The sequence below is a fragment of the Vipera berus genome, assembly GCF_964194415.1.
Source record: "Vipera berus genome assembly, chromosome: 9".
NCBI lineage: Eukaryota > Metazoa > Chordata > Lepidosauria > Squamata > Viperidae > Vipera > Vipera berus.
The window spans coordinates 9287703-9304533 of NC_138212.1; the positions used below are offsets into that span (position 1 = coordinate 9287703).

The window sequence follows — 16831 nt, forward strand, 5'->3', positions numbered from 1 at the left end:
GAGACTGTGAATTCTAGTCCTACGTTTGGCATGAAAACCAGCTGGGTGACTTTGGCCTGTGTCGTTCTTTCTCCGTCCAACTCACCTCACAGGGTTGTTTTTTGTGGGGAAAATCAAAAGGAGGAGGAGCATTAGTTATGTTTGCTGCCTTGGATACCATATTTCAGTCACATTGGGAAAGAGCTCAAGCCTACGGTCTGACAGCCGCGGATAGGAAGGCATTACAGAGGGTGGTGAGCACAGCACAAGACATTGTGGGCTGTCCCCTGACACCACTGGATGACCTCGCCAGGGCTCGCTGCCTTGGAAGAGTGAGGAAAATTCTCAGGGATGACTCACACCCTGGACGGTATCTCTTTACTCTCCTACCATCGGGTGGGAGATACAGGAGTATAGCCAGCCGCACCAACAGTCTGAAGAACAGCTTCTATCCATGGGCTGTTAGGCTTTTGAACGGGAAATAATTTTTATAAACTTTATGCATGATTGACTTGCGAGGCCAGTGTGGTGTGCAATTAGCTCACATGGTGTAATAAGATGGAGGGTTTGTGTCACTGTAAGCTGGAGGGTGGGGGCACGAAGGGAGGCTCAGCCAATCTCAATGTATACATGGTTGTACTTTGACAATAAAAGGTTCATTCATTCATACATTCTGAGGTGAATCTATTCAAGGAGGCCATTAAGTGACCGTCTTCCACACAAAACAATCTTCATTCTGTTTACAGGCCAATTCGAATGCTACATATGAAGGTCTGATTTTTATTGTTTTTTAAAGCCGTATATTAAAAATGCTTGAGGGACAATTGTGCAAGGCCCAGCATGGAAGCCTCGCAGTAGTTTCCGTGTGTAGAAATTTTAATCCATGTACTTCATGTGAGCTATGTATGCACTGAGCTCCATCAATATAACCAACTAAGTGAGTAGCTGAGGTGACATTGCACTCTGAGAGCAACACCACCAGCAGCATTCTGCAAGAAATCAAAATGAGGCCCACATTTGTCCATTTTTGTATCATTTTAGACTCTTGGTGCACTTCCTTGTTTTGGTCTAACTTCTGGCGATTTCCAAATCATCAGTTTAAGAGTTAACAAGAGAAGCTAATTTCAACCAGAATAGAGCCGGAAGGGACCTTGGAGGTCTTCTAGTCAACCCCTGGCTCAAGCAGCAGACCCTATATATCATTTCAGACAGGTGGCTGTCCTGTCTCTTCCTAAAAACCTCCAGTGATGAAGCACCTACATCTTCTGAAGGCAGATTGTTCCAATGGTTGATCGCTTTCACAGTCAGGAAGTTTCTCCTTAGTTCCAGGTTGCTTCTCTCCTTGCTTAGTTTCCATCCGTTGCTTCTTGTCTTGCCTTCTGCTGCTTTGGAGGATAGGTTGACCCCCTCTTCTTTGTGGCAGCCCCTCAAATAGTGGAATGCTACTATCATGTCATCCCTAGTCCTTTTCTCCAGACTAGCCATACCCAGTTCCTGCAACTGTTCATATTTTTTGTCTCCAGGCCTTTAATCATCCTAACTGCTCCATGCTTTTTTCCCCCCAAAAAAAGTCTCATCATCTTTTTTTGTCAGGTGGTGATCAAAACTGGATGCAGTATTCCGGGTGTGGCTTTACTAAGGATTTATAAAGCGGTGCTACTACTTCCCGTGGTTCGAGGTAAGTCTTCCTTTCCAATCCAACCTGCAAGGTTGCTGTGTGGCAAAAAGGGAAGACAGGAACGCCACCTGGGCTGCCTAGAACTCCCAAAGGAAAAGACAAGAGACTGAAGCAAAGAAAAAGGTTCGAAGGAGGTGAACGCAATTCCTAGCCTTACCCTCAGCCAGTTCAGTGGGCTTCCGAGTGATCTCTGGACCACCGCCTCCGCTCCTCGGCCCTGCTGCTCGGAAATTGACGGGTCAGTTCTGCCTTGACCTCTGGCCTCCTCTTTGATATCAGTTGCTCAGAGGAGCTGTAGGCTTTTCTCCTGGGAGCAAAATCTTTGTCTTCCTGTATCAAAAGCAGGAGAAAGAACTTTAACAAAGCAATCCCTTGTGAGTCACTTATACAGCTAGTCCTCGATGTATGGCCACGATTCAGCCCAAAATTTATGTTGCTAAGTGAAACATTTGTTAAGTGAGTTTGCCCCATTTTATGACCTTTTTTTGCTGAAGTTGTTCAGTGAGTCACTGGAGTTGTTAAATTAGTTAAGTGAACCTGGATTCCCCACTGACTTTGCTCGTCAGAAGGTCACAAAAGGGGATCACGTGACCCGCTGGGACACTGCAACCCTCGTAAATATGAGTGACTTGCCAAGCGTCTGAACTCTGATCACATGACCACAGGGAATGCTACTACGGTCGTGTGAAGACATCACTTTTTTCAGTGCCATTGTAACTTTGAATGGTCGTCCCTAAACAAACTGTTGCAAGTTGAGGATTACCTGATGGTGAACATCCACCAAGGGCCAAGTTAGCCGTAGACAGAGATGGTACAGAGATATAAAAATTTAAAAAAATATCAGACAGGAGCAATATGGGGATTGGGTGGAGCTGGGAATCTCGAGTTAGCTGCAAGGTTTCTGGTGACTATGCACCAGCATGATTTACAAAACACAACTGTTCTGGTTTTCCACATTTGGAACCACAGCCTATCAACTCTCTCCTTTTATCCTAGTTGAGGATATTGTATGAATTTAACTTTTCTGTTTGCCCGGCCTAATTTGCTTCATGCTTCTCTGAAACATGGGGCTGGACTAAATGCTCTCTAGAGCCCCTAGTTCTAAACCCAGGCTTATTAATCCTAGTCCTACATTCAGGTTTTGGTTTCCCCCAAATAGTTCTCTCTCTTAAGGAGCCGATTAACTCTGGAAGTTCCATTCCTGCAGGCTTTATCTTCTGAGCTGAACTGATTTCTGCAAATCTCAGGTGGTGTTTAGCATTGAGTTTTGATTTTACTTTTAATTGTCCCACTGCTGTTTTTTTAGATGTGATTTGGATCCACTGGCTGTGACTTTTAATCCATTAAATAAGCCAAACAGACTTCTTACTGTACAATCCTGCACTTTCAGGCTGACGCCAGCAGAGTGCATTGTATTTACAAGATCTAAAATCCTTCAAACATTCAAAACTGTAGCTCCTTTCAAAAAAAACCTGCACCTTTACACATTTTTAATTGCCACTTTCTGGTTTCATGAGCAGTGTGGGGGGGGTGTGAGAAGACAAGACAACCCTTCCACTCCTTGCCGGAAAAAAAATCTATATTTGATTATTGTTTTGCTGAACCAAACTGCTTCCGTAAAACCCTCCTCCAGGGAAGTCACTCCTGAGCATCAGGGACTGGGAGCCTAGCCAGTTTCACCTGTGAAAGATGGACACCTGCCCCCCCCCCCCGCAAAAAATGGGGGGGTTTCAGCGGCAGAGAAAAAAGGCCTCCTTGATGGACCTTTAGTGAAATCGGCGGCCACATAAATTTGTGTGTTTGTGTCCGTGTGTGTATGTGTGGGGGGGGGGGGAGAGAGAGAAAGATGTATAGATAATAGATATAGATGATAAGGCAAACATTGAAAGATGAATGAGATGATAGATCACAGATAGACAGATAGATAATAGAGATATATACTGCTCAAAAAAATAAAGGGAACACAAGATAAGACATCCTACTATTAAATACAGTACATTGTGTTGTTTAAGCGTTCCATTTATTTTTTGAGCAGTATAGATGATATACATATAGATATATAGATAAAAGATATGTTAGGAGAGAGAGAGAGAGAGAGAGAGAGAGAGAGAGAGAGAGAGAGAGAGAGAGAGAGAGAGAGAGAGAGAGAGAGAGAGAGAGAGAGAGAGAGAGAGAGAGAGAGAGGTGTAAATTACTAGCGCATCAGAAAAAGAAAAATCAGGTACCTATTGTTGGTACTTCATGACAGGATCCGGAATTTGGTGAGGAGAAATTTGCTTCCCAAGAGTTACCCCAAATCAATTGGCAGTCATCATCCGCAACTACACAGGTTGCAATTTACAGGTCTCTTACTTCTCGATGGTGATAAAACTAAGCAAAAAGTCTAGTCAGCAGGTGGCTTTTAAAACAGCATTCTGAAGGTCAGTTAGGACAAGGGGTCTTTTTGGCTGGGTATTCTAGTTTCTGAGACAAGATTCCTTTTCTGGTGTTCAGATGGGCAAGAGGGAGAGAGAAAAGCTGGCAAGGAACATGGCGAAACAGGAACGCAATCCACAACCAGCTCTAACCATCTTGTGAATTTTCTGGACAGAGTTAGACTCTGCCAAATAGGGCGAGACTGGATCGCTGGTGCTCAGGACATCCTAATGGTTGCCGGGCACCACCCCGAAGCCAACAGTCACGCTATGTCTTTTCACCGACGCTATCTGACTCACGCAAGCATTCAGCACAAATAGAAGAGGATTTAATTTAGATCTTTCATCATCTAAGAGGCAGCTTTCCAAATGCAATTAATATATAAAGGCTGGAGAACTACAACTCATTTGGGGCAGTTTCCACTGAAAAGGTTTGGCTTGCAGAGACATAACAGGAGGAGAACAAAAATGCAGTTCTGGAGACCGGATACTGTGGTGGCTTGCCTACTAACCATGGCTTATGGGAGAATTTCTCGGGGGGTCCTTAAGGATCCCCAAGAGAAATTCACGCACAGAACATGATTAGCTGAGACATTCAGATTTGGGGTGGAAGGAAGGAACTTCCAAAAAAGCCAAGGAAATGCTCATTGCTGTGAGCTGTGAGCAAGTAGGACACAATGATGTAATAGTCAAAGCAGACTTGTCGGATTCTGGGCAAGAAAATCCTCCCCCAGATTCTTGGAAAATCAGCAGGTTATAAATGGAATAAACAAGAACCTTCCTAACAATCATGGGATTTCCCAATAGGAATTTGGTTCCTTCCCTATATGGATTACTGGTGAGCTGCATTGCACCACATGTTGTGGGCCAGTGGCCTTTGAGTGTCATGACAGGAGCCCGTCCTTTGAAAAGCGAGCACAGCCAGGACAAAATAGTAAGGGAAAAACAATTTTAATTCAATTAGATTTTAATTCCTTTTTTTTCTTCCTTTCAGTGGTGTCTGGTTCTTGGAAACTGCCCGGACTAACTAGGCCAGGGGTAGGCAACCTTGGCTCTTTTATGACTCGTGGACTTCAACTCCCAGAATTCCTGAGCCAGCATGGCTCAGCTTGGAAACCTCTCCCTTTCCCCTCAGCATGGCTGGCTGAGGAATTCTGGGAGATGAAGTCCACGAGTCATAAAAGAGCCAAGGTTGCCTACCCCTGAACTAGGCCCTTGCAATTCACTTGGCAAGGTTTTTCATAAGTGGTTTGCCATTGCCTCCTTCCTAGGGCTGAGAGAAAGAGACTGGCCCAAAGTCACCCAGCTGGTTCTTCAGGCCTAAAGTGAGACTAGAATGCAGAGTTTCCCAGTTTCCAGCCCGATTCCTTAAGCTCCGCACCAAACTGGCTCTCTTTTAATTAACTAAATGCAGTTAATGTGACAACTCCCAAATCTTTTAAAATCTGAAAGCAGCTCTTCTCAAAAAGAGTTTCTGGAGGTTGGATTGCAAGCCTGGCGTGCTAGGCTGGATATATAACTGATCCATAAATTGAGCTGTTAGAACTTTCTATCTGTTGCAATTTGATTCCAGTTGCACAACACAAACAAAGACTTTGGAATGTGCTACTTTTAGACTGCTAGCCATTGTTATGTTTATCTGATTCGGCTGGTTTTCATGTTCTCACCACTGTTATTTTATTTTTACCATCGTCCAGCATTAAGACAGTAAGTACCAGGGATTGAGGGAAAATAAACACTATCAAGTAAGACAGCATTGGTAGGAACTCTTGAAAGAATCAAAACATATCCAATGCAGAGGGACTAACAGAGGCAACCACAAGCATTTTGTGATGGATTTAAGTTAATAAAAGTATAAGAATGGATGGGCGTGCCTATGTTGCTTAAATTCTTTTGCCTGAAATACTTTCATCCCAATTGGGCAGTCCAGCTAAACCTTTTGTCAATCTTGTGCTTAGATTTGTGGACCCCAAATATCTAACTCAACCAACCAACCAACCAACCAACCAACTAACCAACCAACCAACCAACAGCATTCTCTAAAGGAGTTCACCTGTAAAAAAAATGCAATCCAGAATCATCCTGATCAGCCAGCCATACCATCTCCCAGATTACAGATTCTATTCCCCTTTATTTACTATTTCCGATCCCTCCACCACATCATAAATTGGCAAGCATTCAATACTTTCTAGGCATGCTCGATTGTCACACATGAAGACTGAAGAAACATTCCAAAAGTTCCCAAAGGATCTCCCCCAACACACACACACACACACACACACAGACGGGAGGGGGGGGAGAAAGGGGTATGTAGGATTGTGCCTGCCTGTGGTTACTTTTCATCTGCATGAAATTAAGCAGTTGAGAACTGCAGACATAACTGATGCAACGGCTATGCATTGTTGCAAATCCAAAAGGAAAAGGGAACTTTGACTGGCTGCAACTCTTTAAAATAGCCATGTTTTTTCCCTGGGTGCCTTCTGCAAAATCCTGAGAAAAGGCACAACCTATATTCGTATTTTCATGTGCTCAACTACCTTTGGCCCTGAGAATCTGAAAAGCACAAATTAACAGTCCACATTCTGAAGAGAAGCTTGACCAAACTGAAGCAAGGACGGATGACCTACAACTCATATAAAAAGGCAGACACTGAGTAAGATGTTCAGAGGAAACCACTGACATGTTGATGTATTTATTAGTCGGAGTACAATGGGAGGGAATTTAAAGCTAAATGGGTTGTTTTTTTAGGGCCGCTTTTCTTTGACTTTTTTTCTTTCTCTTTATTTTTTTCCTCACTCTTTTCTTTTTGTTTTTTCTTTAAATGATAATATCCATTTATCCTTTCAATAATGATAAATAGTCAGCATACCAATATTATGTTCAGGTTTTTATAAAGTTCTCCAGGGAGGTTTTTTTTAGATGATATAATGAACTTTTATTCAGTGCAGGCAATTAATTAATGAAAATCATGAACTTTAAATTTCATGACAATTGTAAGCTTCCGTCCTGTTTACTATTTTGTTCTCTGCATCCACTGCATTTATTTTTATTTTTCTTCATTTGGTAGCTATTTATTCTTTTTTTATATTTCAGTAAATAAAATGAAAAGTTAAAACAAACCCTACCTAGTGCAAAAATTAGACCACAACCCAAATCTGTTTCCAATATGCCCTGCCATTAAAACTGAAACAAATGTGTACCATATCAGAGGTACAACAAGATCCAAGCAGTAATTGCTTCTGGTCCTTGACATAAATGTGGGGAAATTCCAGACTATCCATGGGAACATAGGAAAGACCCAAATATCTAGAGATGAATCAAGAAGTAGCAGATCCTAGAAATGTCAACTGTAGGACAAGCCTTTTTACTGCTACTCAGTTCTGCCGCAGCTCGAAGCACAGTTCAAGATTTAACACTTAAGGCCAGAAAAAAAACCAGCAGTTTGTGGAAGAGTTCTGAATGAAAATTAACCAACTGTTGAGTTTGAGGCACAAATGAACAGATTGTTGGAAAAAGCAAATATCTTCCCTTCCCTTTGAGGTATACCGAGATCTTGCTGCCCCAGCCCTTTTTAACTGTTCTTGAAATTGTTGTAATTCATATTGTTGTCAAAGTTAGGTTGCAGATGGACCATGAGGTATGCAAATCTAAGGGCTGAAAGTGCAGAGTATAAAGAAAATGTTGATGTACATGGATGACCTACATAAACACCATCATCAAATGCAGGATAGATATGCCAAATCAGCAGAGCACCCAGATTATGGGGCATGAAATGAATGCTGATTGGGTAATTTCTGTCTAATGGAGTTGTACAGACACATCCTAAGCATCCTAAGCATCCCACGTGAATTACATCTAAAACTCTCCTATAGGGCAAGGACATCAGTAGAACCACATTAATAGAGAAGTTGAGAAATTTATAGCGTTGAGTCAGTCAGATGCATACGAACATGTAAACGTGATTATTACCAGAATGGATGGAGGAAGGTTTAAGACCAGTTGAGACAGTTCCCTTGCTTAAAGCAAAGGTTCCAGCCCCAGAAAAGAGTAATTTCCCCTTTTTTATAAACAGTCCCCTTCCGACCTTAATTTAACAATGCAACTATTCCAGAACAAAAGAACACACTTACTGGCATTACTGTGCAATTCCAAGAGGAAGCGGTCACGAGCTCATTGACGCAGCTTTTCTGGCTTAGCATTTCCGAGGCGCTCAAGTTACTTTTGGTCCTTCTAGAGTCTAGTTCTGGAGTATTCCAAGAATTTGTCCCGGCACTTGCCCTTCTGGAATTCTGCTCAATCGCATAGATGCGTGCCATGGTCCCTTCTGGTTTGGAAGGATCAGTAGATGACCTACATGGAGTCCGAGGATTTACGTGTTCAACCTCTTTGGCTAGAGAGTCTTCCAAAGAACGCAATCCTCGTCTCGTCCGCCATGAGCTTCTTACCGTGACGTTCTTGGCCTCAGATGAGTTTGTCCCCAGAGTACTGTGACTCTTCCAACCGACCGTCTCCATGGGCGATTCGCTGTTTTTTTCGGTGGTGTCTGAAGGCCTTATCGTAATGCTGCTTTTGGAAATGACTGTTTCTACTCTGCTCCTCAGAACAGAGTCTCCATTTTTATCAGGCTCTGGTAACTTGACGGTTATGCTGCTCTTGTTAAATGAGAAGTCGTTAGGAATGCTGGCTGCATCTGCTCCTGGAGAGAGTTCACTTGGAATGGCTTGAACTGTTGCATGAAGCTGTTCCTTTGTAGCGTCAGCTGTGCTGCTCCTTGGAGTAATTGGCTCAGATGGGTAAATGGTGATGCTGCTGGTCATTTTATGTGCTACCGTCTTACAGGTGGCAGGCTGTTTTTCACAGCTGGTTTCCAGACCAGAACCCACACCACCCATGACTTCCTTCACATCTTTCTCCACAATTGCAGGTTTGATGACGGCTTTCGAACGCAGAGCTTCTCTTGGGCTAAATGGCCGCCGGGATTTCAAACCTGACATCGTGCCAGCTGCTGTCATTTTGGATGGCCTGCTGAGGTCTTCGCTGCTTGCGCTTCTATTGTTTTCAAAGGAAGAGAGATGAGCGGATGCCCTGGAGGTTGTGAAGTCTTGGGAAGTGGTTTCTTTTTTTATTCCTAAGTCTAACGTAGCAGAAATATTTCCAAATTTGCTTGTCCCTTCTTCAGTGCGGGATTTCTCAATGCGGTTGGGATTGACAGCTTTGGATCTTGTTGCTTTTAGGTCCAAATTGTTGCAGTTTACAGTCGACGAAAGAGCTTGGTCCATTTCCTCTTTTTGAGCAATTGGATGGTTCTGCAAGGTATCTTCTGGGCTTTTTGAAATGAGCCAAGGCTTCGATAAAAGAGAAGGTTTTGTCATTCCAAGTGGAGGCTCCACAGATTCTCGGAAGTTGACTACCTTTTGAGAATCCTCTTCCAAGTGCTGCCTGCGAGCTGAAAACGTAGCTTCCATCTTTGAGCTCCCGGATTCATAAGTCAGGGTTTCTCCTGAGGGATACTGCCCATAGGATGAAGCAGCACCATTTGGAGGACCACCATTAGTTTTGGAGGTGCGAGTCTCAGCAGTAAGAACCAGTGATTCCGTGACATGCATCTTCAGGCCCTTTTCAAAAGATGGTCCTGCGAATTCTGATTTGCTGGTCTGGTCTTCGAGGTCATCAGGTTTAACATGATGAGCGTCGTTCAGTGGCTGGGGTTCTTTTTCAACTCTATTCCTTGTGGTGTGTTCATTTTTGGGTTTTGAAGAGATCTTCCAAGATTTATGCTCCTGGGCTGCAGGTGGATAACGGCTAAGCACTGAAGGCTGCTCCCTAGATTTCTTCACTTCGGTGGCCGAGGTGCTGCTGTCTTTTGGCGGAGAACTGTTCACACCTAAGGTTGATTTGTCTTCTACCCGTTTAGCATCAGTTGAGAAAGAGTCTAATGCAGGATATGTGCCAGATGTTTTGGCTGCTCTTCTGCTGTTCATATTAGGGCTTGTAACTCGCTTGCTACTTTGGCCATAGCATTCATTATTCAATTCTCGATTGCGTAGCCTCTCCCGCCGGTGTTGAGGTGAAAGTTCCCGTGACTTATGCTTCGAAACTACTGACTCAGATGTAACAGTTCGATGCTTGGGTCGGTCGTGCTTAACTCGGCTGGGCACGTTCACGTCCTCCATCTCAGCTTCACCGTTCTCCAGCTCTTTCTGCTTTTTCATCTCTATTTTTATTTCTTCCAGCTGGCCCACGAGGATCTTGTTCTTATTCTGTTCACTCAAGTAGCTGTCGTGGAGGTCATTGTTTTTGGCTCTAAGGGCTTTAATCTCCTCTTCCAAAGACTCAAAATGTTTCATTTGGGTCTTAAGCTTCTCAATTTCTTGATTGAGGTCCCTTACTTTGTTGTCTTCTTGGTTTTTATTCTTCTGGTTTTCCGATTTGTTTCGAGTTTCATTTTCCACAAGCTTTAGGTAGTCCAAGCCAGCTTTTCTCCTGGTTTCCTTTGAGGATAGTGCTGAAGTTGTCAAGTCAACCTCAATCCTTAGGTCATTTCTGTCAATTATACTGTTGGACGATCTCTCCAACAGATTTGATGTATTGCGAGTTTGGTCAGCCCTATTAAGTTTATTATTCTGTTCCAGCTTTTGGGTGAGCTCTTGGATCAGCTTTTCGCTCTGCTTCTCCTTTTCAGTGAAATGTTTTCTTTCACTGACAAAAATGAGGGCTAAAGATTTCATCTTTTCCAGTTCACTCATTAAGTTTTGCTCTGTTTTATCAAGCCGGTCTTCTGACTGTTCCAGTTCTTTCACTTTCGCCCTAAGAACTTCCAGTTCTGTTGAAATCTTCTTGGTCAGGTTTTTCTCCTCGTTGAGGCTGAGGCAAAGCTGAGTACAGTCATTTTTACTCCGACCGAAAGCCTCCTCCAGTTTCTCCAACTCAGCCATTCGCTTCTGAAGCCTCTCGATTTCAGATTTCAGCTCTCGGGTGAGGCTCTCCTCGTCCTCAAGCTTGGTCTTCATCAGCTGGCACAGCTCTTCTGCCTTTCGGATCTCCTCGTCCTTGCCTTCTATTTTCAAGACTCTCTTTCGCAAGGTTTCCACGTCAGCCAACATGCTGGAGTTGCTGCCTTCCGCCTGGATCACTTTATCCTGCAAGTCTAAAAGCTCGTCCTCTGCTTTCTGGAGATTTCGTGTGGCTTCCTCTAACTCATCAAGGCGGCGGCTGAGACTCTGAAGTTTGAAGCGCAAATGCCGATTGGAGGTCTCTTTGTAAGACGAGTAGTCAGCCATGCTTGCCCCTCCGTTTATTTCCCTTTCCTATGTCTCAAACGAAATTTTCAGTTGGTGCGTTCTTTTCCGCGATTTCATAAAGCTTCGTAGAGAATCGGCAGCTAAAAAAGAGAAAGAAAGAAAGGAGAAAGTCAATACAAAGAATGTGACCTCAGTTTTACCTTTGAACGTGTAAATAGTTTGTGAATGGTTTCATATTCGCTCACTGAGAGTGTAATTGTGATGTGTTTTTTAACATTTTCACCACAGCTTCTTCTTTTTTCTTTTTCTTTTTTTGCAAAATGTTCCCAAATTCAAGTATGGAGCTAATTTGGAGCTAATTTCTACAGGCCTACAACCTGATCAACTATACTATTCATACAACACAGTTAACCAGGTCAGTTACAAGTCTATTGGTTCCTCGAGTCCAAGGCATTGTACAAATCCAGATTGTGGCTTAAATTCAATAAACATTTTGTATGTAACAACCAGAGTAAGATTGCTTTCCTTACTCCTAACTCCATGCTAGGTTCAAATATCACACTAAGCCACAAAGGGATTTGTTTGGTTTTGGTTTATGAGGCCTATGAATCCAGCAGTGTGTAAAATATTCTTTGTGGTTTAGTACTATGTCAGAATTAGATCACTGTGGCTTGTTCAGACCAAGCACAGTGTGTCTAACAAAGCAATATTTTAAAAGATATTAGCTTTTCCCAATATTTTTACCAAGTCTGTGGGCCTTCAGATGCTGCTGATCTACTATCCTAGCATAGCCAGTGGTGAAAGAGAAGTGGAAGTTCTTGTGATGGGATGTCTTACTAACCTGGAAAAGCAGAAGAGGAAACAAGACCATTGCAAATATCTACGGAGAGTCTCAATCATCCAAGTCATGGTTGTCCCAAACATGCTTTTTCCAAAAGGCAATGAGACTTTCTTGTTTTTCCCCCCCTTTGAAAACATTTCGCTTCTCATTCAAGAAGCTTCTTCAGATAATAAGTGAAATGTTTCAAAGGGGGGGAAAAACCCCAAGAAAGTCCAGTTGCTTTTTGGAAAAAAGCACCTTTAGGACAAGACCATTGCAAGAGACACCTTGGCCCAAGACAGTAGGGAGGCTTCTGGGGAGAAAGATACTTAGAGCACTTCCTCCTTAATTACATTATGTATAGGCATGCTGGCTGAGGAATTCTGGGAATTGAAGTCCACAGGTCATAAAAGGGCCAAGTTTGAAGACCCCTGTGTTATATTATTCTCCTGGTAGTAAATATCTTCCAGAAATCCAAAGGGTTCTTCTTTCCTACATTTGCCAGCCTCAAAGGGCTTGGCCCCTGTAGTTGAACCATGGTTATTTGGCTTCACAAAGCTATTTAGCCTTTGACCTACACACAAGATCTTGCCAAGGCTGGGAAACTCTTGTCTTAGTCCAACATCTTATTTCTCATTGTGGCCAAGGGACTGCTTCTCTAATGCATGTAAAAAGAAGATAGGCAGAGGTGCATTGCTCCCCTGCCATTCTTCCCCTGCAACTTGAACTAGGCTGCTCGCAACTTGGGAGGTAAGGTTAGGTCTTCAAGGCTAATAGCCCTTAAGAGACTTGTCCTTCATGAATTTATCCAGTTTATTTTAAAGTCATCCATGTTCAAGGTTATCATCATGTATTCTGGCAATGAGGTCCTCAAGGTAATTTGTGCCATGTGAAGTTGCTTTTTCCTTTGTTTATTCTAAACCTCCTTCCAATCAATGTTCCAGGATCACCCTAGAACCACCCAACCACTTCCTTCTAGATCTTCCTCATTCCATCTAGGTCTTCCTCACTGCTTTGCAGAATTTATTTATTTTTTTTAAATCCCATTTATATCCCGCCCTTCTCCGAAGACTCAGGGCGGCTTACAATCTAAAGCCCAAATCAACGTGCTTAGCAATTATCCTTCATATGCAAGAGCTCTTTTTTGGCTTCTTTTAATTTGATCAGCTGTTTCCACAGCTTTCTTTGCAGCCTTAGAGTACTAGTAAATTGCATTAAAATATAAATCGCAATGCCCCGGCCATTCAAGTAATGGATTCTCCATTTTCCCCATGAAGTGCATTCCAATGGCAGGGTTCTAATTATTGCAGAAAATTTAGGGTTTAAAGGGAACAGGGGTCCTTTTATCATGAATATTTATATGTTGCCTTTGTGTGGAGAGAAGTATTTAACACAAAAATATTCAAAATAAAAAGGAGGGTGTGGAGATGGTGAAAGCTCAGAGGGCAGGAATAATATAAACAACCTCTCCCCATTCCCTTTTTTAGTTTTATTTTTCCGTTGCTTTTTTATCATTCTTTTTTTTATTGGGACAAACCAAACATCAACAAAACATTCAAGATAAAAAGGAACTAAGTAGTTGTAAAAAAAATGGAACAAGAACAAAAAGCAAACACTGGAGGGGGGAAAACACAGTTGTGGGCATATGGGAACATGCAAACACACATTTGTGGTCTTAAGGAAAAAGGCAAAAAAAAACCCACATTAAACATCTGCATTCAATACTTCTATCTGGAAAGGCACTGACACAGATGGAGTTTATCTTCTATAGAATGACATTATTGCAAATAGTGAAAGATTTTTCTTTCCATTCCTGAGATGGCACTGCTGTAGCTGCTCTTAAAACGATAACTGAAGGTCGGCCTGACTTTGCCTCTGGAGTATTATTTAGCAGCCAAGACCATGCCACTCCAGATGTTTTCTTCCCTTTTTAAAGGGCAGGGCTTCCTGTCAACCAGACAGGAATAGGGTTTTTTTCCCCCTCCTTTATAAATAGCAACCACTAAAGGTAGCTTTGGGCGAAGTTAAATTAAAAATGTAAAATGGCCTCTCCCAGCTCCTTAGACTAAGAAGACTCAACATCTGATATTCTCCAGATGTTTTAGATGACACTTCCTCCAATGCTTTGCCATAAACCATAAATCTGGAAAATACCAGGTGACCTTAGAATACTCTTCCTTACCCTGATGCTTGGAAGGCACTCCTGTAGCGAGAAGAGGTTTGCTGAAATGTCTTTATATTGTACAAATGAGAAGATAGGGCAATGACAGCCAATTTGGTCTAGTGCAGGGGTCTTCAAACTTGGCCCTTTTATGACTTGTGGACTTCAACTCCCAGAATTCCTCGGCCAAGCACCCTGGCTGAGGAATTCTGGGAGTTGAAGTCCACAAGTCATGAAAGGGCCAAGTTTGAAGACCGCTGGTCTAGTGGTTAAGGCGCCAGGCTAGAAACCCAGAGACTGTGAGTTCTAGTCCCACCTTAGGCATGAAAAAGCCAGTTGGGTGACTTTGGGCCAGTTAGTCTCTCTCAGCCCAACCCACCTCACATGGTTGTTGTTGTGGGGAAAATAAGAAGAGGATGGGGTGTTGTATATGTTCATCGCCTTGAGTTATTTGTAAATAATTAGGTAGGATACAAATCAATAAATGACTTTCTATATGGTCTAGATTAGAGGTTTTCAAACTTTGCAAGTTGAAGATGTGTGGACTTCAACATCCAGATTTCCATACTTTTTAAAGTTGCCTAGTTTGAAAAACACCGATCCAGGATTTAATAATATGCTAAATGTCGAGCTAAATCTATATTAAATGCGTGGATTTTTTTATTTTTTGTTCATTTTAATTGCTATGCTAATTTATCGCTGTATTATCACTATATTGTGTTAGAGATGATAGATAGATAGATAGATAGATAGATAGATAGATAGATAGATAGATAGATGATAGATAGATAGATACAGATAAACAGACAGAAAGACAGACAGATAATTGAGATAGATGAGAGGCAAATAGAGAATCAGAAAAGAAAAATCTAAACTCCAGAGATTACATAGGTCAATCAATGTTGCATTAATTACAAACTTTCTAGTGCCTTGAAACTCTTCTTCATGATAGAGTTTTGATTTAATGATGTTACTTTGCTGAGTATTCTTCTAGTCCTCAAGACCCTGAATAAGAGTGGAGAATTTTAGGAATGTAGAAATATGCAAAAGTAAAGCTCTCGAGTGTCTCTGCTCTCATCACTTCCCAATTCTCTGTCCAGAAGCTTTGTGTCTCATTCTGTAAGCTAAAGTCAGCAGCTTTTGCTGACAGCATTAAGCACACTAATTTACTGAGATTCCAACAAGTTTAGATTTCCTGATGATTTGCTGACCTTCTAAGCTAAGGGAAACAAAACAAAGTTTAAAAAAAAACATTTACACACTATGCAGATGATGTGTTCTGCTGCAGGAACAAATTATCTTGTTTCAGCCTGTCAAGGTAGGCAAGAAGAATAAGGGACTGAAAAGGGGAGGGGATATTAAAGATAAACGCTTTCTTTTTTCTATAATACTAGTAGTGAAGAACGTTTTTATTAAGACACACATACAAATTCAGAGGACTATTAATGTGTTCCCACAGCACCTTTTTTGTGATCATTTTTTAGTTTATCTCTCTCTTTCACCAGTTCAAAGGCTCCAAGTGACTGGAACAGGCAATAAAAGGCACAGCCATGGCCTCATATTACCTTTGAAATGAAGAATAACATGGATGCTACCTAATAGCACTTAGACTTATATACCGCTTCACAGAGCTTTACAGCCCTCCCTAAGCAGTTTACAGATTCAGCATATTGTCCCCAACAATCTGGGTCCTCATTTTGCCAACCTGAGAAGGATGGAAGCCAACCTTGAGCCGGTGATAATCAAACTGCCGGCAGTTGGCAGTCAGCAGAATTAGCCTGCAGTACTGCATTCTAACCACTGCGCCACCTAAGCAGAAGGAAAAGCAAAAAAATAGGCTCATATGGCTGGAAGGGACCTGGGAGATCTTCTAGTCCAACCCTATGATCAAGGCAGAAGACCTTATATCATCTTAATCCAAGGGTAGCCAACCTCGGCTCTTTTATGACTGGTGGACTTCAATAATAAGAGCCTTGGTGGAGCAGTGGGCTAATGCCTCCTTAAGTAACACCAGCTGCCTGCAATTAGTGCAGGTTCGAGTCCCACCAGGCTCAAGGTTGACTCAGCCTTCCATCCTTCCGAGGTAGGTAAAATGAGGACCCAGACTGTTGGGGGCAATAAGCTGACTTTGTAATAATGCCGCTTGGGGCCCCCCGAAAGCCCTAATAAGCAGGCATATACATAGAATGAAGGCTATTGCTAAGCACATTGATTTGTGCTTTAGATTGTAAGCCGCCCTGAGTCTTCGGAGAAGGGCGGGATATAAATGGGATTTTTTAAAAAAAAAACTCCCAGAATTCCTCTGCCAGCCATGCTGAGGGGAAAGGGAGAGGCTTCCATGCTGAGCCATGCTGGCTCAGGAATTCTGGGAATTGAAATCCACGAGTCATAAAAGAGCCAAGGTTGCCTACCTCTGTCCTAGTCAAATGGTTGTCCAGTCTATTTTTGAAAACCTCCAGTGATGGAGCACTCACAACTCTGGGAGGCAAGCTATTCCACTGATTAATTGTTCTCACGGTCAGAAAATTTCTTATTTCT

General features: G+C 42.4%; 1 protein-coding gene across 1 annotated transcript in view; it reads right to left on the reverse strand.

Moving 5' to 3' along the window:
* Nucleotides 1-16831, reverse strand: part of LUZP1 (leucine zipper protein 1) — a 60230-nt gene that overhangs the window by 7357 nt on the left and 36042 nt on the right. Inside the window, exons 2-3 of the mRNA XM_081334257.1 lie at nt 8202-11452; nt 1815-1987 (exon numbers count right to left, since the gene is read on the reverse strand). Coding sequence (XP_081190383.1) covers nt 1826-1987; nt 8202-11351 — 3312 coding nt within the window. The 5' untranslated portion in view covers nt 11352-11452 and the 3' untranslated portion in view covers nt 1815-1825. The remainder of the gene's footprint in view (nt 1-1814; nt 1988-8201; nt 11453-16831) is intronic.